Source organism: Misgurnus anguillicaudatus, chromosome 22, assembly GCF_027580225.2.
Source record: "Misgurnus anguillicaudatus chromosome 22, ASM2758022v2, whole genome shotgun sequence".
Classification (NCBI taxonomy): Eukaryota; Metazoa; Chordata; class Actinopteri; order Cypriniformes; family Cobitidae; genus Misgurnus; species Misgurnus anguillicaudatus.
In genome coordinates this window covers 3,294,865-3,316,924 of record NC_073358.2, presented here as the reverse complement: position 1 = coordinate 3,316,924, position 22,060 = coordinate 3,294,865, and the positions used below count along the sequence as shown (strand labels likewise).

At 36.4% G+C, this 22,060-nt stretch overlaps 2 protein-coding genes across 5 annotated transcripts in view; one reads left to right on the top strand and one right to left on the bottom strand.

Moving 5' to 3' along the window:
- The first annotated feature begins 130 nt into the window (after positions 1 to 130).
- cenatac (centrosomal AT-AC splicing factor) lies at positions 131 to 15,841 on the top strand. The gene is made up of 11 exons (XM_055200387.2): positions 131 to 352; positions 1,056 to 1,219; positions 1,305 to 1,403; positions 9,867 to 9,933; positions 10,451 to 10,513; positions 10,734 to 10,795; positions 12,052 to 12,166; positions 12,255 to 12,285; positions 12,358 to 12,453; positions 13,210 to 13,342; positions 15,438 to 15,841. The coding sequence occupies exons 1-11, from the start codon at positions 236 to 238 to the stop codon at positions 15,538 to 15,540; spliced, it is 1,050 nt and encodes a 349-aa protein (XP_055056362.2). The 5' UTR covers positions 131 to 235; the 3' UTR covers positions 15,541 to 15,841.
- Positions 15,802 to 22,060, bottom strand: part of arhgef12b (Rho guanine nucleotide exchange factor (GEF) 12b) — a 107,335-nt gene continuing 101,076 nt past the window's right edge. For all 4 annotated transcript variants that reach the window (XM_073860732.1, XM_073860735.1, XM_073860734.1 and 1 more), the window contains 3 exons: positions 21,350 to 21,567; positions 17,300 to 17,375; positions 15,802 to 17,210 (listed from right to left, as the gene is read on the bottom strand). In XM_073860732.1, the coding sequence (XP_073716833.1) occupies positions 17,200 to 17,210; positions 17,300 to 17,375; positions 21,350 to 21,567 (305 nt within the window). In that variant the 3' untranslated portion in view covers positions 15,802 to 17,199. The remainder of the gene's footprint in view (positions 17,211 to 17,299; positions 17,376 to 21,349; positions 21,568 to 22,060) is intronic.

Below are 22,060 nucleotides of genomic sequence, written 5' to 3'. Positions count from 1 at the left end.
TGTTTTATAAGTATTTGTTTCATTGTTTGTCATTTTATTTGCATTATTGTAAGTATTCCCAGACTCATTCTGTAACTTTTTCACTATTTGTGCATAGGGCACATATAGCCCACCCTTCCAGTCCAGTTGGTGGCGGTAAAGAGCTATCAACTGGTTTGACAACCGCCACCGAGTAAACATTAAAAGAAGACGCAGATGACTCTTTTGATGTCGCTGAAAATTAAACAAAAGCCAAATGGGTGCATTTTACTGTGCGATCTGCAGGAAAACTGATTTTTCAGGAAAAGGACACATATTTGGGAAAAGCCACCAGAGTAAACTTAAAGTCGTTATTGTCAAATTCTTGGAGAAGGTACGTGTGCTACGAAGATAACAGTGGCCACAGAAAGTTTACGTATTTTGCTAAATGTATTATTTAATTTATGTTTAGGTCTTAGTAACTAACTTATTTTCATTTTGTTTTAAATTGTACCACAGCACAGTGATGTTATTAATGTGCTTTGATGAATACCATTCTTATTTAACAATTACCATACCTTACAGAATACCATGGTGTTTTTAGGCTATGAATGTAGGATGCATACACGCTGATTCTAACATTTTAAAGGGGACATATCATGAAAATCTGACTTTTTCCATGTTTAAGTGCTATAATTGGGTCCCCAGTGTTTCTATTAACCTAGAAAATGTGTAAAAGATCAAACCAGTAACTTAGTTTTGGTAAACCATTCTCTGCAATCATGTCAAAAAATAGCTAATTGAAATTTCGCTCCCCTTGTGATGTCAGAAGGGGATAATACCGCCCCTAAATCTGCACTATCCAACCACGCCACTGCCATTTAGTGCAGAGATCAACTCATGAAACATTTTCATGCAATTTTGATAAAATGTTATTATAAATTATCTATATGGTATTTTGAGCTAGAACTTAACATATGTACTCTGTGGACAACAAAGTTTTATTTGACATCTTAAAAAAGTCTTGTAATATGTCCCCTTTAATGATCATCACCACCACAGTCATTATGTTTATGTTTCCTCATTCACCTTTGCAGGTTAAAGAAGCACGTCGTAACATTAAAAATCCTCGCGTGGAGAAAAACAGTCCCGATCATGATGCTCAATTCTGGTGTTATTGTTGCGGGCTGGAGGTGCAGAGACACGTGACTGACAGTAACATCACTGTCCTGCACGCTGGACTGCTGGAGCACATGAGCACGTAAGAGCACAAGTTATGTAAATAAAAATCTTTGAGAAACACAGGTAAAGTTTTCAGTGAATTCACAAAGTGTCTCTTCTTACAGCCCAGAGCACCGAATAAACACACACAAGTTCTGGTGGGAGAATAAAGCAGACCCCAAACTGAGAGACAAGTTCATTATAACAGAAGATGAAACTGAGAGGTAGCATGAATGTTTACACAGAAGTACCGTAGTATCATGGGGATCCTTTTGGACATGGTATAACAGTGTTTTCAAAGGGGCATGCTTATATACTTCAGAAATAGTAAGAGTAGGATATATACTGTGTCCCGCAATGCAGTGCACCAGATTTGCCCTACAGTAAATTTACTGTAAGACATTACGGCAATGATTTAAAGGGGACATTTCACAAGACTTTTTTTAAGATGTCAAATAAATCTTTGGTGTTCCCAGAGTACATATGTGAAGTTCTAGCTCAAAATTTCATTAAGATAATTTATTATAACATGTTAAAATTGCCACTTTGCAGGTGTGAGCATCCGTGGTTGGATAGTGCAGATTAAGGCGTGGTATTATCCCCTGACATCACAAGGGGAGACAAATCTCAATGACTTAATGTTTCACATGCTTGCAGAGAATGATTTACCAAGATTTATTTACTTGGTTGATCTTTTTCACATTTTCTATGTTAATAGAAGCACTGGGGACCCAATTATAGCACTTTAACATGGATAAAGTCAGATTTTCATGATATGTCCCCTTTAAAATCACTTTATTGAGTCATTAAGTGTGCTTGCAAAAGCACACTTATTGTTCTTCTTAAGTTTTATTATTAAGTGTGCTTGCAAAAGCACACTTATTGTTCTTCTTAAATTTTATTATTATTATTATTTTTCCCGGGTAGATTTTTTTGGCCAGCTCTAGCGACCAGACCGTTTGACGCAGAGACACCATTCAAACTTTAAAATGTTCGGGCAGTACCGGTGCAAGTTGCTTGAGAGGATGAAGTCACAGATCCATGTCGTTCGGCCGCCATATTGGAGAGAACACAAAACCTTAAAAAAGTTTCACAGGTCACAAATTTTGTCCAAACCTCACGAAATTCCACGTACGCGATCCTTGGACCGAGCCTCACAAAAGTTACCAGAAGGATTTTTGATTTTCGGAAGCGTTTGCGCGCCACAGCCCAAACTAAATGTGCGTCAACGCCGCCAAAACAGGAAGTAGTTCAAATCTCAATATGTCTGTAACATTTATTAACCAAAATGTTTATATGAACTCTTTACTCCAATGTGAAGATGCCCAAGATAAAAAAAACATTGCAGAAACATGTCTATATTATGTTATTTTCACTTTAAAATGTCCAATTAAAACCTGTGTAAAATTAAAAAATGTCATTAGCCTTTACCAGTAGAGGGCAGCCTTTACGTTCAAACGTGTTTTTTAGACAGAATGTAAAGATAGCGGCAGCCATCTTTAGAAGCTAAGCTAACAGGCTATTGCTCCGTGGAAAAGTTTGAATAACAATGGCGGGATGTAGTTTTAATGTTAAAATGGGAAAATGGAATATAGAAGAGCTGTTGAGAGAATCGGGTGTTCCTTTAAGAGCCACAATACAGCGAAGAGCTGAGGAAGAGAAAGCAGAGAAGCCCGGAGAAGAGGCGACACCCTCAGACTCTGCTGCGAGCCCGTGGAGGACTCAGTAACCTCGGCTGCCACTCAAGCTTCGTATCGTATATGGACAGATTCCTGGATACATATTTTTAGAATCGTAAACTTCATCTTATTCACTATACAGTATGCGGTTTCGGACGCAAAACTGCAAATGGATTTTATATTCTGAATGCTTGAATCAACGCGAGCTCTCTGGAGAACGTGCATTTTCACATACAGGTAGGAATTATATGATTCAGACATATTTTAATCCCTTTCTTTTATTTCAGTGATATATGGCACGACAAGTTTAATTCCCTTTTTCATCAATGTAATACATTGTAAACGTATTAGTTTGTAAAGACGTCAGTTTCGCGTCCTCGGGTAGCAGTGATCGTTTGGCATCGGTATTTTAATTAATTACGAAATTTGTATTTTATTTTTAAATTGCTATCTTGTGTTTCTGGCGCATTCGCGGATTAATGACTCATTTGAGTCGTTTTCATTACAAAGTGTTGCAAATAAATGAGTCTTTTGAGTCGACTCTTTACAAAGCGAATGGGCCAAATGTTTTAAAGTGGTTCGCGAATCAGTTTGAATGAATTGTTCAGATCGCTTCAAACACGGAATCGTCCGAAGCTGTTTTACTCGTAACCTATGTAGAAACACGCAGAATATAACCAGTGTTGGGTGACGTGGAAATGTATTTACCAATCTTTTAACTAAAAGCAAAACTTCACACATGTACCCGCCATTACATACGCGCGACCGCCGACCTGTTCGTCGTCAGACACAGTTAAACGCGTGCAACCTCCAGAAACACCGTAGCACAGATTGAAGAAAATCCATCGATGATTGACGTCTGATTCGCTGTTTAATGTACTGTATGATGTAAGTGATTCTCACAAAACACACGTGACATGACAACGTAAGAAAACATGAGTTTTGTCTAAGTGTAAACTGTCAATGTCCTCAGACCATCTTAGGAGATTCCAACTTTATACATATACAAAACTGTTGTCAGTTTACTTGTCTGATATTTCAGCTACAAGCTACATTTTTCTGTATACTGTTGGTGTATGTTGCAGTTTTACACATACTGTAGAAATCCCCTTCATAAGTATTCTTCTGTTTGCTGTGGAGTCAAGAAATGTCTAAACATTAAAAGATGAACATGAGACAAAAGTACAGAATCTGTCGCATTATTTTTTTTAATGGGCACTGAGCTGTGTCCTGATTGTTTACACATGAAAAGCATAAAATATGTAGGATCAGTTTGATTCACTTATGTGCATTTGTGTACAATACACATAAGTCAGCATTTAATGCTGTTGTTCTTTGTTGTTAAAGCATGTATTTGTTGAAACATAAACAAAGGTTAATAAAATGTGACATTCTAAACTTCTGGTATACTGATATTTATCTTACCAATTTCTGGTCTCCACATCAAACAGAAAAATCTTGTCTTTATTGTTCTGATACTTATGGAGGGCACTGTGTGTGTGCGTGTGTGTGTGTGTGTGTGTGTGTGTGTGTGTGCGTGTGTGTGTGTGTGTGCGTGTGTGTGTGTGTGTGTGTGTGTGTGCGTGTGTGTGTGTGTGTGCGTGTGTGTGCATATATCTAGATTTATTTTTTCATGAGTAACTAGTAACTCGCTACTTGAGTATTATTTTCATTGCATACTTTTTACTTCTACTTGAGTAATTATTTATTTAGTTACTTTTACTTTAACTTAAGTAAAGTTTTTGGCTACTCTTTCCACCTCTGTTAAAATCTTCATGAATCTAGGCTGAGTTTGCCACGTTGAAGCCTATATAATCAGACAGATAGTAAGTTAATCGCCCATCGCTCACAGCCCAGCACCTGCACCACTGCATGCGTATCGCGCTGACAAACATACACCTGATTTTACTGCCCTGACGAAATCTAAAAGTATAATTTCTCTTATTAGAAGCTAGCCTAATGTTTGCCAGTTATTAAAATGGCGGTTGTAGTTTAAATAGAGGTCGTGAAATAATTAGCATTGACAAAAAACTGCATAAAACAATGTTATATTCCATATTATAAACTTTTGGTTATGTGTACTTAAGTGAGTAAATAAGTTAAATTCTCAATAAGTGTGATATGGCTCTTATTTACCCCTTTAAATGTAGAATAAAGCTTACTCGGGTATCTTACAATGCACTTATGTTGTTATGCAGTTTTAAAATACAAAATACGAACATGTCTGGATGTAGATAAAGCCTACTTGGTCATATTACAATGCACAAGTTTTGTTGTATGCAGTTTGAAAATACATGTTTGTAGAAAAAGTATATTGTACAATGCACTGATTTTGTTGTTATGCAGTTTCAAAATACAACATGAGTATGTTTAAATGTATATGTAGTCATCATCACTGATATATCTCTGGCCCTCATGACAAACTAATTGAATAGCCCTGTCGTAGATGCTCAACACACAATCATATTCATAAATAGTAAAGAAATGCAATGATATTAGGCTATCAGTGCTGCTGTCGCTCTCTCCTATCGCTTATTTTAAAAATGAGCTTATGATCAATAAAATGCAGCTTATATCTGCTGCTTTTGGTGACGTGAACTCTGGCCTACATTAAAGGTGCAGTGTGTAATTTCTGGAAGGATCTCTTGACAGAAATGCAAAATAATATACAAAACTATATTATCAGTGGTGTATAAACACCTTTCATAATTAACCGTTATGTTTTTATTACTTTAGAATGAGACGTTTTTATCTACATACACCGAGGGTCCCCTTACATGGAAGTCGCCATTTTGTGCTCCCATGTTTCTACAGAAGCTCTTAATGGACAAACTTTTTTATTAAGTTGTCTCCAATCATGACATGTTTGTCCTGTGGTGGCTACAGTAGCTTCTCTATGCATTTCAAAAGCGAGGGGTGAGCTGTGAACTGAGCTGTTGGTTGCAATTTGGAACCTCACCACTAGATGCCGCTAAAATATACACACTGCACCTTTAAGTCTCATGTTTTTAAGATTATCTTAAGTACTAAAGGATTTTTGGTATATTATGTACAAAACTAGTGTGTGAAAATAGGGCACTTTAAAGGGATTGTTCACTCAAAAATTAAAATTATTTAAATTACAATTCTAAAAAAAAATTAATAAGAAAACACTGAGGGCTTGACATTAACTTTTTGAGGAACTTGTCCTTCGGACAAGTAAATTTGTGTTTCACTTGTCCATGCACAAAAGTCACTTGTCCGGGTAAAGTTTTATAATATAATGTATTTTTTGTGTTTTGCTAATCAGTGGCAGAGCAAGGGATTTTTCATAGAGGAGTCGGACAACTAATTTTTTCTTACACTTGTCCTACAAAAAATCCACTTGTCCCGGACAAGCGGACAAGCCTTAATGTCGAACCCTGAACATGTGCAGCACAGCCGTTATAGTTGGTTCTAGGCTAGCTAGAGCGGGTTCTCTAGGCTTGTGATCCCTGTATTTACGTAAAATGGTCTGTGCTAAGCCCCGGATGTCCTTAAATGCTGGAAGCACCCCTGGTTACAAGCCTGTATACATTTCTGTGTGTGTGTGTGTGTGTGTGTGTGTGTGTGTGTGTGTGTGTGTGTGTGTGTGTCAGGAATGCTTTCACGTATTGAAACCAAACTTTGTACATGAACTTGGGACTCCAATGCGAGGATGCACAAGATAAAAAACATTCTAAAATTTTACATTTCACAAATCACGTTAGTGACCGCACCAGAGCAAGCACACTTTTGCGGTTCCTCTGGAAGTGCATTTTCTAGTTATTTTTATTATTTTTCCCGGGTAGATTTTTTTGGCCAGCTCTAGCGACCAGACCGTTTGACGCAGAGACACCGTTCAAACTTTAAAATGTTCGGGCAGTACCGGTGTAAGTTGCTTGAGAAGATGAAGTCACAGATCCATGTCGTTCGGCCGCCATATTGGAGAGAACACAAAACCTTAAAAAAGTTTCACAGGTCACAAATTTTGTCCAAACTTTATGAAATTCCACGTACGCGATCCTTGGACCGAGCCTCACAAAAGTTACTAGAAGGATTTTTGATTTTCGGAAGCGTTTGCGCGCCACAGCCCAAACTAAATGTGCGTCAACGCCGCCAAAACAGGAAGTAGTTCAAATCTCAATATGTCTGTAACATTTACTAACCAAAATTTTTATATGAACTCTTTACTCCAATGTGAAGATGCCCAAGATAAAAAAAACATTGCAGTAACATGTCTATATTATGTTATTTTCACTTTAAAATGTCCAATTAAAACCTGTGTAAAAATAAAAAATGTCATTAGCCTTTACCAGTAGAGGGCAGCCTTTACGTTCAAACGTGTTTTTTAGACAGAATGTAAAGATAGCGGCAGCCATCTTTAGAAGCTAAGCTAACAGGCTATTGCTCCGTGGAAAAGTTTGAATAACAATGGCGGGATGTAGTTTTAATGTTAAAATGGCAAAATGGAATTTAAAAGAGCTTTTGAGAGAATCGGTGTTCCTTTAAGAGCCACAATACAGCGAAGAGCTGAGGAAGAGAAAGCAGAGAAGCCCGGAGAAGAGGCGACACCCTCAGACTCTGCTGCGAGCCCGTGGAGGACTCAGTAACCTCGGCTGCCACCCAAGCTTCGTATCGTATATGGACAGATTCCTGGATACATATTTTTAGAATCGTAAACTTCATCTTATTCACTATACAGTATGCGGTTTCGGACGCAAAACTGCAAATGGATTTTATATTCTGAATGCTTGAATCAACGCGAGCTCTCTGGAGAACGTGCATTTTCACATACAGGTAGGAATTATATGATTCAGACATATTTTAATCCCTTTCTTTTATTTCAGTGATATATGGCACGACAAGTTTAATTCCCTTTTTCATCAATGTAATACATTGTAAACGTATTAGTTTGTAAAGACGTCAGTTTCGCGTCCTCGCGTAGCAGTGATCGTTTGGCATCGGTATTTTAATTAATTACGAAATTTGTATTTTATTTTTAAATTGCTATGTTGTGTTTCTGGCGCATTCGCGGATTAATGACTCATTTGAGTCGTTTTCATTACAAAGTGTTGCAAATAAATGAGTCTTTTGAGTCGACTCTTTACAAAGCGAATGGGCCAAATGTTTTAAAGTGGTTCGCGAATCAGTTTGAATGAATTGTTCAGATCGCTTCAAACACGGAATCGTCCGAAGCTGTTTTACTCGTAACCTATGTAGAAACACGCAGAATATAACCAGTGTTGGGTGACGTGGAAATTAATTTACCAATCTTTTAACTAAAAGCAAAACTTCACACATGTACCCGCCATTACATACGCGCGACCGCCGACCTGTTCGTCGTCAGACACAGTTAAACGCGTGCAACCTCCAGAAACACTGTAGCACAGATTGAAGAAAATCCATGATCCATGAATTTGATGATTGACGTCTGATTCGCTGTTTAATGTACTGTATGATGTAAGTGATTCTCACAAAACACACGTGACATGACAACGTAAGAAAACATGAGTTTTGTTATAGTGTAAACTGTCAATGTCCTCAGACCATCTTAGGAGATTCCAACTTTATACATATACAAAACTGTTGTCAGTTTACTTGTCTGATGTTTCAGCTACAAGCTACATCAACATTGAGACTAAAGTTAATTTGTTAATTTGAAATGCTTGTCTATTCTGTGCTTGTATTCTTTTTCTGTACTGTTGGTGTATGTTGCAGTTTTACACATACTGTAGAAGTGCCCTTCATAAGTATTCTTCTGTTTGTTGTGGAGTCAAGAAATGTCTAAACATTAAAAGATGAACATGAGACAAAAGTACAGAATCTGTCACCTTATTTTTTTTAATGGGCACTGAGCTGTGTCCTGACTGTTTACACATGAAAAGCATAAAATATGTAGGATCAGTTTGATTCACTTATGTGCATTTGTGTACAATACACATAAGTCAGCATTTAATGCTGTTGTTCTTTGTTGTTAAAGCATGTATGTGTTGAAACATAAACAAAGGTTAATAAAATGTGACATTCTAAACTTCTGGCATACTGATATTTATCTTACCAATTTCTGGTCTCCACATCAAACAGAAAAAGCTTGTCTTTATTGTTCTGATACTTATGGAGGGCACTGCGTGTGTGTGTGTGTGCGCGCGTGTGTGTGTGCGTGTGTGTGTGCGTGTGTGTGTGTGCATATATCTAGATTTATTTTTTCATGAGTAACTAGTAACTCGCTACTTGAGTATTATTTTCATTGCATACTTTTTACTTCTACTTGAGTAATTATTTATTTAGTTACTTTTACTTTAACTTCAGTAAAGTTTTTGGCTACTCTTTCCACCTCTGTTAAAATCTTCATGAATCTAGGCTGAGTTTGCCACGTTGAAGCCTAAATAATCAGACAGATAGTAAGTTAATCGCCCATCGCTCACAGCCCAGCACCTGCACCACTGCATGCGTATCGCGCTGACAAACATACACCTGATTTTACTGCCCTGACGAAATCTAAAAGTATAATTTCTCTTATTAGAAGCTAGCCTAATGTTTGCCAGCTATTAAAATGGCGGTTGTAGTTTAAATAGAGGTCGTGAAATAATTAGCATTGACAAAAAACTGCATAAAACAATGTTATATTCCATATTATAAACTTTTGGTTATGTGTACTTAAGTGAGTAAATAAGTTAACCGCAAAAACTAAATGTGCGTCGACGCCGCCAAAACAGGAAGTAGTTTATCTCAGGAACGCTTTCACGTATTGAAACCAAACTTTGTACATGAACTTGGGACTCCAATGTGAGGATGCACAAACTAAATCGGCGGCACCAGAGCAAGCACACTTTTGCAGTTCGTCCCGAAATGCATTTTCTAGTTACATTACTTATTGAATACAGTACAGTATGAAATGATGCAATTACGGCAAAATTTGATTGATATACACAGTACATAAAAATACCACTGTGTTGCCAACGTACATTTTTGTCAGGGGAAAAACAATAAATGCTCTTTGTTTTGCAGATTTAAGTCTGAGGTTGCCAAGGCTCTTGAACAGTATGAGGATAAAGAGGATGTGTTTATTAAAGAGGTATAGTAGAGGTCATTTTTGTGGACCTAAAAGGATTTATCCCAGCATGCTGTTTTGCATCAAAGCACAGCAATGATTTCTCTAGATAAACTTCCAAGTGCCGGCCATGTGCTGTGCATTACCTAAAATGGCATCAATAAATTGAGTTTATAACAATCTGAAAAGTGATTTACCTGATTTTTTTGCGAAAAACATTCTTTTAGTTTTTATTGCGCTAATAAAATGAAGGGGCAGTTTCCCGGACAGGGATTAGACTAGTCCTAAATTTAACAAATGTAAGAGCTGTCCAAACTGAAAACAACTTGCACTGACATATCTTAAAATACATCAGTGACTTTTGTTTTGCCTCAAAATCCAGACAAGTAAAGTTTTTAGTAAGGCATGTTTGTTAAAACTAGTTATATTTCCTTATTAAACTAAGGCCTAGTCCTGGCTTAAGATAATCCCTATATGGGTTTTTTACTTTTAAAGGATTTTTTTAACCATAATTTAAATTTTTTTGTTCTGTCATCACCAGCAAGCTGCCGTCATTCGATCTCAGGAACATCACAGACTGGAAGTCCTTCAGTCATTAACAGAGGTTTGTTTTCCTGGGATGATCCATGTGTATCCATATCTCAGAACTCATTTATTGTATTTGCTTCGTATAGAAATTAATTGTAAAGTATATTTGAAACCACCTGCTTTGTCACAAAGTCTCTTTATAAAACAGTCTGTATTTGTCAGACGAATTGTCCTGTTAGTGAAGATGCTAAGTATGCATGGGCTATCATTGTTGACTTTTCCTGAATCAAACATAGCCTGATCCAGCACTTGTACAGCCTGCTGAACTGGGCCAAGACGACATGAAACACGCAGCCAGGTAAAACAGCCGTTGAAATAATGAATATTATTTTGTTTTAATTTATATTATTTTTATTATGACATTTAAGACTTAAAAGGATCAGTTCATTTGTATTGTAACTGACAGTACACAACTAATATCTATTTGGGTGATTCTCACGAAAACTTGGTTTTAAAAATGTCAAGCATGAAAATGTAAAAATTGCTTAAATTTACTTTTTTTCCCACCAGACATTGAAAAACAAAGTCTGGAGTAAATATTAATTTAAAAACTTTTACTAATCATTTAACACTTTTTGTAACATAATTTAAAAAATTAGTCCTAAAAAATCTCATTACCGCAACAGTCAGAAAGCATCAACACTGACATATTTGCAAAATGACATGACAAACCTGAAAGAACATAATTTGGAGATTCTGCACATGCATTTAAAATCAAAGTATTATGCTTCTATTAATTAAATTAACATTTAATAAGCATCTGTTGCGGTAATGATAATCAAAATGTCGTGTAAGCATTCTGACAAAGACAATATTTCAAATTAACTGTAAAAAAATGATCTTACCTGGTAGCCATCTTGAAGTAACTGGTCCATGTGCTTGGTCACTCAAAATCAAACTTTATTAAAATTCTGTATGTGTGCTTAAACTGTTGTCAAAAAGTGTTGCGGAGGATGAGAACATCAGGCATGGACACATCATTTTCCTAATTTTTCTTCATTATTATTATACATGAATATTCAGTAAATATTTTTTCTGTCATCTAAAGTAGTCTAGCAAAACATCCATTTATTTTTTTCTTAATATTTTTGTGTTAATTTGATTAAATTACAACATAACACAAACACAGCCGGACACATTGCGGTAATGAGAATTTCAGCAGAAAATGAGATAAAATGTACAATTATAAATTCTTATGTTGAAATCACACATTGTGCAAGGTAGAACACAGTATTGTGTTAATTCTGATGCTTTTTAATGTTACTATATTACACATTTTAAAGCTAAAATCATTAGTGCCGTGGTGTTTCAATGGTTTCGTGAGAATCACCCATTTCTGCTATTTGGTACCAAAATAAAGCATCGCTAATTTTTTGTATTGTATTGCGCAACACTAATCTTTATGTATATAGCGTAATGCTCTATTTACCTGCCATGTGATGTATTTTTTTTAGATTTGAATATATCCTAGATTGAGCGGCACAACACATGCTGAAAAAATGTATAGCTTGCAATGCATTGTAAGTTGCTTTATATGAATTTATGTTTGATAAGTTCCTACAGTTGCTCTTATGATATGGAGCCACAACCAGGGCCAAGTCATGAGGATCTTCCTTCACACGGTCGACGGGGTGAAGCAGGACTTGGCTTAACCTTCATTGGTTATCAGGTAACTTCTACCACTGTATTCATGCAATCATAACTGGATTAATGTATTAGCTTACGTTTGATTCGCCATTTGCTTCCTTTATTTTCAGCATTCTTCCAGCCATGGCAATGTTCATACAGGTAAGCAAAACTGATATTGCTTGTTCTTTGAGAAGACGCCGAGCAGAAGGACATGTTTGTGTTGAATTGTAGGAGCTGTACCGCCGTGGCTGCAGGAGGAACCGGATAAAGCCTCAGGAAGCGGCCAGAAGGAAATCGGCCCTTCAGTTCAACAGTTTCTTAAACACAGTATGTACTTTACTTTCATGAAACATTGTAGTAATACAAGGTAAAGCTGTGATGTATTGTTAGGACTCGGTTCACAATAGATTACTAGGGTTTTACTGTATAAAACAGCTGCTATTATGCAACAATACAACAAGCCAATAAAGTCAGGAGACCTTAAAGTCCCCATGTAGTCAATTTTGTCACTTAAAACTCATATTTGAGCATCATAAAGGCATATGTTAAAGTTTTACGTGTGACAGTAATTTCTTCATGCTTTAAAACAGCTTGAATGTAACTACAACCTTGCTTCATTTAATATACGTTGCAGATCTATGAATATGCTAATGAGTCCCCACCTCTACTCATAGATATTAATATGCAAATTATGAATTTGTAAATTGTTTGTCTTAAAGCATATAAACGCATGATTTTCACCACAGGGGGACTTTATTTATTGTGGTTAATACTTTTATGTCATTTGGGAAATGTTGAAGTGCAGGCATTCTGGGAAACAGAAGGAAAGATGTATGTGTGATATGTTATGAGATATGTATAGAGATATACTGTATATTATGGGGTCATAAATATCCCATACGTACAGCAAAATTGCATGCTTTGCACAGTAGATGTACTGTATGCTGGGATAAAAGCTGTATGAGTGCTTGCTGTTCTCAACATGGTCTTATTATAATACCATTTAAGATGAAGATCCAAGAGTTTTGAATGCAGGGGTTGTTCGTGTTCTGTTGTACATTTAACACATCTGAATTTTTACAGAGGAACAGGAGAAACTCAAAAAACTTCCACCTAATCGTGTGGGGGCGAACTTTGATCACAGCTCGCATACCGATGCCAACTGGCTGCCATCTTTTGGGCGCGTGTGGAATAGCGGCAGGCGCTGGCAGTCTAGGTGAGCTTTTCTTTTTAATAACTTGACAATATTAGGTTTTATTAACTCTTTTCCCACCGTTGACGAATTATTGCACTATTATACACTAGGTGGCGCTCTTACCCTCCGTATAAAACAGTGGATTAAACAAATCTAGTAAACTCTGTGTATGTTTTGATTATTGTTCTGAATCATTTATAAACTGTGCGTACGCACAGATTTGATCTTAAAGTGTGCATACGGAAAAATCCACGTCAAAGTCCATATTTTTGACGTGGAAAAGTGCTTAGCGCCACGTCAGAGTCTGAGCAGACGTACACACTTTTGCTGGTCTGATTACTGCAGGTTTCTGGCAATACAAGCCATTTTTGCTGCTCGAAATTGGGTTTAAACATTGACAAGCGCTCTTTTATATGTCTATGACATTAATTAGGCATCATTTTAGGCATCTGAAACTGCTCAGCTGCGCACAATTCAAGATCATTTGCGATTTATAAATTTCACATCTGAAAGAAAGGGGTGCGCGCATTTTCTGTGCGTAAGTTCGGTTTATGAATCACACGTACGCATTTTTGATAAATTATCGTAAGATCAAATGTAGGATAGTTTCTACGTAGTATTTTATAAATGAGGCCTCTGATCTCTAACAAAAGTCCTTCCCAAAATGCAAATATTTCAGCTTTTTGTTCAAAATTTTTTTAGTTTTTTGGTAATCCATATTTGAGAGGTCATAAAGGGGAACAAATGTAGATAGGATGAATTTTTTAAATTTGGTTAACTCTTTCTTCACCAGCATTTTTTAAAAAAGTTGCCAGCCAGCAGCAACATTTTTTTATGATTTTCACAAAAGCTTAATGCCTTCCAGAAAATGGGTCTCATTATTAAGCATGCGTAAAGCACAAATTTGTGCGTATGCGTATTTTTTGAACGAATCGTGATCGAACAATAACTTTCGTATCAAAAGGAAACCTAAAACCACTCGTATGCAATAATCACGTACTCTAAAATCAAATACTATGCAATAATTATAATGTGTATGATAATGTTGATATATAAAATTTACATGATTATATTTTATATTATAAAATTTTTTGTATTTTATTATTATACATTATTATAGCCTACTTATTTTTTGTACACATATAAATATGCATATAATGACAAATCTTCACGCTTTCTTTTCTCACTTTTTAAATCTCTAGGCATTAAGCAGACGCTTTCATATAATGTAAACATCATGTAAATGTAATGAGAAGTCCAAGGGTCACTTGATCTCCTGTCTGTTTTATTTTAGATACAGATACGGGTCTCTGTCATATTAATTAAATGTCATATTTGTTAAAGCATCCAATTCTTCTTTAATGTTACTCCGGTCGGTGGACAGCATCTCCTCCAGCGACAGCAAAACCTTCCAAATAAAAAATGCAAAGCAAAACGGAAATTTACAGATAATAAACATGATCATGGATTTCTTTTCAAGCTCTTTAGCTTCTATGACAAACTGCTCTAAAGTTTTCTGTGGACCAGCGCTGTGGAAAGCCCTTATATGGAGCTGGTTTGGGCGTGTTTTACGCAAATTACCAACCGCGTAAAAAAGTGCGTATAGTATACGCAGTTCAAGTGTGCGTAGTGTGTCATTTCAAATCTGCCTTTGCTTTCAAACAAAAACGTTTTCATCCTACCTTTATTTGTTCTATTGTAATTACCTCTCAAATATGGGTAGGTTTCTTCAAAACACCAAAAAAAAAAAATTTTATGTGAACGACTTTTGATCAATGCTCTGAATATGATCTCTATTAAAACATACACAGAGTTCTTATTGTTTGCACTAAGGGGTTGCTTCCAGGTTATTTAAGTCGGGTAAAAACACCACCTGGTTGATATTAGCTGAAATACGGATTGCCGGAAAAAACCGTCAATGGCAGGGACGCGTTTTCTCTTAATTGATTAGTTAACTCGTCAATGTCGGGGAAAGAGTTAAAAGCAAAGGGGCTGTTCTTTCATTTGATATATTGTATGTTTATATATTTAAAGTATATAGGCAAAAATTCTGACGCTGGCTGGCAACTAAAAATATGCTGGTGGAGAAATAATGTTAATAATTTTTAATCCCCAGGCATCAATTCAGAGAAGAGGCAAACAACAAGAGAAAAAGAAAGGGGAGAGATGAAGGAAAAGCAACAAAGAAACACAAAGACCTTAGCAATGGAGATATATGATACCTCATGTACCAACTATTGTTTTGTGGATAAGATGAAAGTGTTTGTTTGATAGCATGTTACTGTGTATTTACTAAAGGAGATATATAATAGCTTTCTCTTCTTTTTGTCTAAGAATGTACGTTACTTCTCTCATATTGAGAATCACTGAAAAGCAAAGAATTACTGTGTAAAGACAGCAAGATAGTTAGACTTTAATTTTTGTCGTTACATGTTAGTTTGAGCGTTTAAGTGTTACTTTCGGACAAATAAATGCACCACTTGTGTTTCCAGTTTATTGAATACATTTGCTACAAATGAACTTGTATATTTTCCTTTTTGGTCATAATCCGAAACAAAACAATCCTCAAAAGGTAAATGTGATAAAATGAAGACACAATGTGCAATATCATCTTTCCATTTTAAACAATACATAATTTCAGTCAAATTTAATAAAATCTTGTCTATTAATGTTCTCAACGGAATGCCAAGACCATAATAATGCTCAATATAATATAATAAAATACCTCAAATGTCTAGACAGAATAATAAAAATACAGATTACATTAATATTAAAGGATACCTTGCAGTCTTTTTTCTTCTTTTTTAGTAGTTTCTGTTAAAATAATACATGACTGAACGCTTTAGAAAGCAAAAGATGAAAAAACAAACAATCGGGTCTCTATAAAAGAGATGCAGTGTTGGTCATAATACAATACATTACATTTAAAGTGGACCTTTACGGGTCTCTTTATCAAGTTCCTGCGATGAAGCGTCTTCATTCTCAAAACCAAGAAAACGTGAAAGAGCGGATGGGCCGAGCTGCCGGATACGAACAACGTCGGCCCAACCCGACGACATTACAGGTCTGGTTTTCTCAAGGGCCTAAACCAGAGAAAACATTTTCAGTAGCTTTATTAAATAGACTTTAGCGAGAAAGCATGAGGAGAGAGAGCGAGAGCACAACAATCATCAGCCCATCCTCATTTATTATGATGTGTCTTGATACTAGCGTTACACCCACCACTTCAGATGTCACGTGCCTTCATTGCCATTAAATGAAACATTTCAACCAAGCACATCTGATGTTAAAAAAGCTTGTGCTTAAGTTAGTATTCTCCACACATTGTCAAGCTTTGTCTGAGAGTTTCAACGCCACTCACTGATGTCGATATTTGTTTAAATCCTAACACCACATGCTACTTATCATCAGGAAATCTGTACAAAACGACCTAGTGTGCTTTCCTTAAGGCAAGATTATGCTAAACTTTTATTTTAATCCGATTATTTCCGATCCGAACAAACAAACCGTGATCTCTAAATTTCATGCAGGGAATGTTTGGCAGATCTGTGCTTTAGCTTCAGCAAGGTGCGGATAGTTCAATAATTCTCCTATCGATGGTTAACCTCACATATGTGGTTGAATGAGAGGCGATGAAACTTTCTAACGTGTCAAACTTTCTCAAAGTACCACGAAACATCTCGCTTGCATGCATGTGGACAGAGATCTGAGCTCATCCTGTATTGTAAGAATCCATGTGGTGTGAATGCAAACTCCAGTTCTGGTGTACAGCATCAGTTGTTTTGAGGAGGTCACTGAAGCGCGAGGACTGCGGCGCAGCCCTACCAGTGTCTTTGTGTCTCTTGCAGCCTCAATAAAAAGAAAATAGCTCCACTTCACTAACTTTTATCTGTAAGAGGAAAAGATTAAAAATGAAACCGTTACACCACAACATCCACAAACAAAACACCAATAAGCTGTTAGCAGAAGATGCACTACCTTTGTTTTCTTCTGTGTCAGTAGCTGTTTCCTCTGATAGCCTTTGGCGTACTTGGTTATACTTAATTTCTATATCCTGAAAATAAACATTTAAGTATTACTTTGGACAACAATAACATGTACAGGGTTTCCACACCATAGTTAACTTCAAATTCAAGGACCTTTCAAGGACTTTCCAGGTCCAAGGTTACATCGTGTTACCTTTTAAGATACATTGTTACACTTCCCTTTTGAGGGAACTCGTGCTGCGTCACTGCAGTGACACTTTGGGGACGCCTCCAGGGGTAAGTGCGTGTGAATGTGTATATCAAATTCAACCAATGGTGAGGCTTAACGACAAAGACAGGGTGACGCAGGAGCCAGGAAGTGTATCGCTATCTGAAATATTGCCAAAGACGGCGTTACAGGGACGCAGGAAGTATGGCAAGGGAGACGCAGCGTCGCGTTCCCTTCTCAGGAAACAACAGTTACATACGTAACCCGAGACGTTTTCATGTGTCAAACACAACTATGCAAAAAAGCATTTTGGTATGAATCAACATTCGCATGAAGATATAAACATTTAAAGCAAACAGTTTAGCACGTGTGCTTAAAAAGTCTAGAATTTTGATGATATTATCTTACACTACACAGGGAATAATATGATTTTTTTTTTACAAATAATCTTGCATAAAATCGATTCAAGCACTTTCAATGACCTGTATCTATGTATGTATATTTTCAAAAACTTCTCAGGGCCTTGAATTCCCCCCCCCCAGATTTACAAACTTTCAAGGGCCCGTGGGAACCCTGCGTGTAACAAACAGGCTGAGGTAAATGATATCTTACTGTAATGGCATTCTGGTAAATTCATGGTAATTTACAGAAATTACTGTGTGAAAGAGGCCATTAACTTAAAGGGCACCTTTTATAAAAATCCACTTAACAAAATGTTTGGACATAATGTGTGTTGGCAATGTGTAAACACAACCACCCAACAATAAAAAAAATCCACCCGCTCCTTGTTTTTTAATCCCCTTTAACCAAAAGCAGTCTTATTAGACATGCTGTTTTGATTCTCTTATCAATGTGAGGTCACACTGATAAACCCCGCCCAATTACAGTCGTACATTACCATAGTTTCCAACCTCAGCGAGTTGTACTCTGTCCACTAGATAATATTGTCTCAGACTGTATTAATCAGAAGTGAAAGCGCTCACTGTCTGTTTGTAAGGAAGTGAGGAGCTGTAGCTCATTAACATTTAAAGGTACAGTCATTAAAACAGCGCGTTTTTGCTACCACCCAAATAGGGTCATTTTGGACATGATATTATAAATGATCTGCAGTGTTGGGGAAAGTTACTTTTAAAAGAAATGCATTACAATATTAAGTTACTCCCAAAAAAAGTAACTAATTGCGTTACTTAGTTACTTTTCATAGAAAGTAATCCTTACATTACTTTTAAGTTACTCTTGCGTTACTTTTTCTTACTTTGCAGGTGTTTTTTATGACTGAGAAGTTCTGCATTCAGAATTTGCAAATGTCCATTGCAAAAATGTCAAGCTCTGGTCTGCCATCTCCATTTCTGACTAAAACTGTTCACGCGTAAAGTGTGTAATTCTACGTTAATATGTTCAGTTTAATGCTTTTACATCTAATTAATTAAACTGAAAAGTAACTTGCATTATTTAAAAAGAGTAACTCGGATATTAATGTGTACATTTATAAAGTAATGCATGACTTTACTCGTTACTTTAGAAAAGTAATATTATTACGTAATGCACGTTACTTGTAATGCGTTACCCCCAACAATGATGATATGTGAGGTATTTTGAGCTGAAACTTTACAGACAAACCTGAGACATTACATCTTGTAGAAAGGCCATAATTAAGCAATATCGCTCGAGTAGGAGTGTGATATAGCTCTATATCATCACGGCTGTGATTAGGCCAGAGGCACGAGGCCGTAGGCAATCACATCCGTGATGATATAGAGCTATATCACACGACTCCGAGAGCGATATTGCTTTTATACAACAGTTTGACGGCACACGTTTGAAAAACGAAAACTAGAAAACAACAACGGAGTTATTTTAAAAGGCTCTTTGTTTGAGAACTACTTCTTCCGCCACGGATTTGAGGGCGGCCAGAATGACAGGTAAAACTTTCGGCTGCTTTGAATCTCATAACAACTCAATGGACGGAAAAGCCGTTTCTTTATATTACCGTTTCTTGGTCACAAAGTGTAGTTTTAAGATTAGTTCAGTCGAGAATATATATGTATTATATTTAAATCTGCAGTCGATTAGTAAAGATAGCGCCTGTTTGAACGTTTGCTTAGTGAGATTCGGTACGAATGAGAACCAAAGCATGAGCGGACGTCAGTGTTCACTCGCCCCGCTGACCACCGCCCTCTCTGGGCTACATCTCTGACTGGATTCCCTGGCTCTCATGTTGGCCTTGTTTGTTTATGATGGTCAAAATGAGATCAAATCAGCAGTATTTGGTGTCATGATCAAACTATTACTTGTTTTTTTATTCATATTTAGTGTCTTTTGTGTTGTTATTGTTTTGGCGTGAGGTAAAAGTTAATAAAACTATACTTGTATAACGTTGCTATTGCTTTCTCATTTACTCTTGACGCGATACGAGCACTCGATTATTATTATTAAACTTTGTTCTTGTCAGTACTATATAAAAGTTTTTTTATAAGTGTCAGAGAGATGTTTTTGCATGCTGCCTATAAATATATCAGTGGAGATATCTCATAACATGTTTTAATAGTCACGTCACGATAAAGTAAATGATCAATGTCCACATTTAAAAGCTGCGGTGCTTACCTGCAGTTCCACAGTGTTTTCGCGTTCTGAGAAGAGATATTGCTCCAGAAAAAAAAGTGTTTACATTCCTCTTTCCAAGTGTTAATCGTCCACACGATGTGACAAGACATAACTTCCAGTAAGTTTAACGTTACATCCAAGAGCGCTGATCTTTGACGGAATAATAACTTCCGATTGGGATTCACACACTGATTCACGAGCTAGTGAACTAATGAGACACACGGAGAGTGATTCAAAACAGCGCGTTTGTGTGTGTCCGTGTGTGGGCAGTTTTTCCATTCAGAGATGAGCCTGTTTAGAGGACCTCCATTCACTAGGTGGCGAAATGATACGAAATGTGAAGCGGTTACTGTGCCGTTATCAGTAGAATATTGCACGCCTCTTAGCCAATCAGATTCGAGAACCAGAAAGAACTGTTGTATAATAATATTCCATTTTATTTATATAGCGCTTTTTACAATTGTTAATTGTTTCAAAGCAGCTTTACATTAATAGATGTAGGAAAAGCATAGAAAAGCGAGCATAGTAATAATGCAACGTATACAGTAAAGTATTAAGTTAAGCCAATAGTGGCGGACTCTCCAGGGGATGAAAAAAACCCTAGGAGAAAAACCCTCCTGGCTAGTTCAGGGGGAAAACTCCTAGGAGGAGAAAAACCCCTGGGATAGATACATATTTATTTATATATATATAAATACTATCAAGGTATGGGAACGGGTAATAGGTGCCCTTTAACTCTTTGTCTGGCGCAGCCCTTTTTGAGTGGGGTGGTGGTGAAAAGGTGATGTACACCTTCAAATGAATATAACTCTGCCATTATTTGGTCTAGAAGCCTAATTTTGGTCGTTTTAAAGAAGACACTGTCATTTTTACGGAAGTGTCTGAAGGTGAAAATATATATTTTTTATAGCAGTTTACATTTATTGTAATAAATAAAGAATGCAACATAGTATTATTTTTACTTTTATTTTTTGCTGTGAGATTTGCTGCATACTCTTGTCACAAATTAATAAATGACAGTCAATGCATTATTATTACTGCTTAGGTGTCCCGCTCACAGGACAGCGCCAGTTAAAGGTTTAATACATATCATTTTGCGGTTTTCCACTCTACTCATTTATACATTGTTAAGAAATCGTTTTCCTAACATATAATATAAATAGCATGTAATATGTGTCTTCTAATAATGAATAGTTTGCATGTGTGCTCAGTTTTCGAGTGAGATGTTACCTTCAGGTGCTGCAGGTTGGCGTGCAGTAGACGTATGTGAGTCATGATCTGTCTGTTGATGTGTGGTCCTTCGCTGCTCTGGGATGAAGAAGAGAGGAGCTTCTTCAAGTCAATGCCAGAGTCTCCTCCAGCCACTGGATCACCATTACTGCCATGCACATCATCATCTGTGCAGCTTTCAACCGAACCTCCGTAACCCTCCAGCACCATGTAACTACCTGTGAAGAAACGGCCAGAGAAAATTATTGGATTATCGTTACATAGGCATGTGCGCTAATGCATCTGGAATGATGGGATATTTATCAATATTGACATTCAGTGTATTGCTGTGTTTTACTCATTTGTATGGAAGCCCATTTCCGCCACATAAGAAAAAAAATCATCCTCTGATAAATCATAATTATGAGTTTAAAAGTCATAATTATGACTTTAAAAGTCGAAATTATGAGATAAAAAGTCATAATTATGAGAAAAAAGTCAAAATTATGACTTTAAAAGTCATAATTATGAGATAAAAAGTCGAAATTATGACTTCAAAAGTCATAATTATGAGATAAAAAGTCGAAATTATGACTTTAAAAGTCATAATTATGAGACAAAAAGTCGAAATTATGAGATAGAAAGTCAAAATTATGACTTTAAAAGTCATAATTATGAGATAAAAAGTCAAAATTATGACTTTAAGTCATAATTATGAGATAAAAAGTCATA